At 51.3% G+C, this 1,141-nt stretch overlaps 1 protein-coding gene across 2 annotated transcripts in view; it reads left to right on the plus strand.

Moving 5' to 3' along the window:
• KLK6 (kallikrein related peptidase 6) overlaps positions 1 to 1,141 on the plus strand; it is an 11,003-nt gene extending 9,862 nt beyond the window's left edge. For both annotated transcript variants that reach the window (XM_017876474.1, XM_017876475.1), the window contains exon 7: positions 462 to 1,141. In XM_017876474.1, the coding sequence (XP_017731963.1) occupies positions 462 to 614 (153 nt within the window). In that variant the 3' untranslated portion in view covers positions 615 to 1,141. The remainder of the gene's footprint in view (positions 1 to 461) is intronic.

The following is a 1,141-nucleotide window of genomic DNA, read 5'->3' on the forward strand; positions in this document are numbered from 1 at the left end:
CCCCTCCTCCCTTTCCCTTCCCCTCCTCCCTCTCCCTTCCCCTCCTCCCTTTCCCTTCCCCTCCTCCCTCTCCTCCCCTTCCTCCCTCTTCTCCCCTTCCTCGTCCTCTTTTGTCTTCATCTTCATCTTCTTCTTTTCTCTGTCTCTCCATCTGCCTCTACACCTCTGCCTCTCTCCACACCTCTCAATCTCCATTCTTAAATTGTTTCTCTTTCTTGTTCTCCATGTTCCTCTGCATCTTGACATTTCTGTCTCTGTGTCTTTGAGTCTCCTTTATTTTCTCTCTACCATTCTCTCTCTGTGCCTTTGTGTGTCTTACTGTCTCTCTCTGTCTCTCTGTCCTTGAGTCTTTCTCGCCATCTTTGAGTATCTCTGTCCCTTTCTACCTCTCTCTCTCTCTCTCTCTCTCTCTCAGTCTCTGGGTTTCTATCTGTATCTGACTTTCTCCCTCTTTCCTGCAGGGTGATTCTGGGGGTCCGCTGGTATGTGGAGACCACCTCCGAGGCCTTGTGTCGTGGGGTAACATCCCCTGTGGATCAAAGGAGAAGCCAGGAGTCTACACCAACGTCTGCAGATACACGAACTGGATCCAAAAAACCATTCAGGCCAAGTGACCCTAACATGTGACATCCACCTCCCGACCTACCACCCCACTGGCTGGTTCCAGAACGTCTCTCACCAAGACCTTGCCTCCCCTCCCCTCCTGCCCAGCTCTGACCCTGATGCTTAATAAACGCAGCGACGTGAAGGCCCTGATTCTCCCTGGTTTTACCCCAGCTCCATCCTTGCATCACTGGGGAGGACTTGATGAGTGAGGACTTGGGCCTAGGTCTTACCCCCACTGCTAAGAGAATACAGGAAAATCCCTTCTAAGCATCTCCTCTCCCCGACCATTCCACACATTTGATTTCTTCCTGCAGAGGCCGGGCCGCGTGTCTGGAATCCCAGCTCTGCCGCTTACTATCTGTGTCCCCTTGGGATGTGCCTGCCTTCACTGTAGATTTCTGTAAAATGAAGCTAAGGATGATGCAATCTCCATAGGGCAGTGGCTGTGGGGAAGATTTAAGGTTTCACACCCATGACATACACAGAACAGCGCCTGGCCCGCCATGCACTCAGTAAAGAATGAATTTTATTATGA

The sequence above is a fragment of the Rhinopithecus bieti genome, unplaced genomic scaffold (assembly GCF_001698545.2).
Source record: "Rhinopithecus bieti isolate Rb0 unplaced genomic scaffold, ASM169854v2 scaffold_10264, whole genome shotgun sequence".
Lineage (NCBI taxonomy): Eukaryota > Metazoa > Chordata > Mammalia > Primates > Cercopithecidae > Rhinopithecus > Rhinopithecus bieti.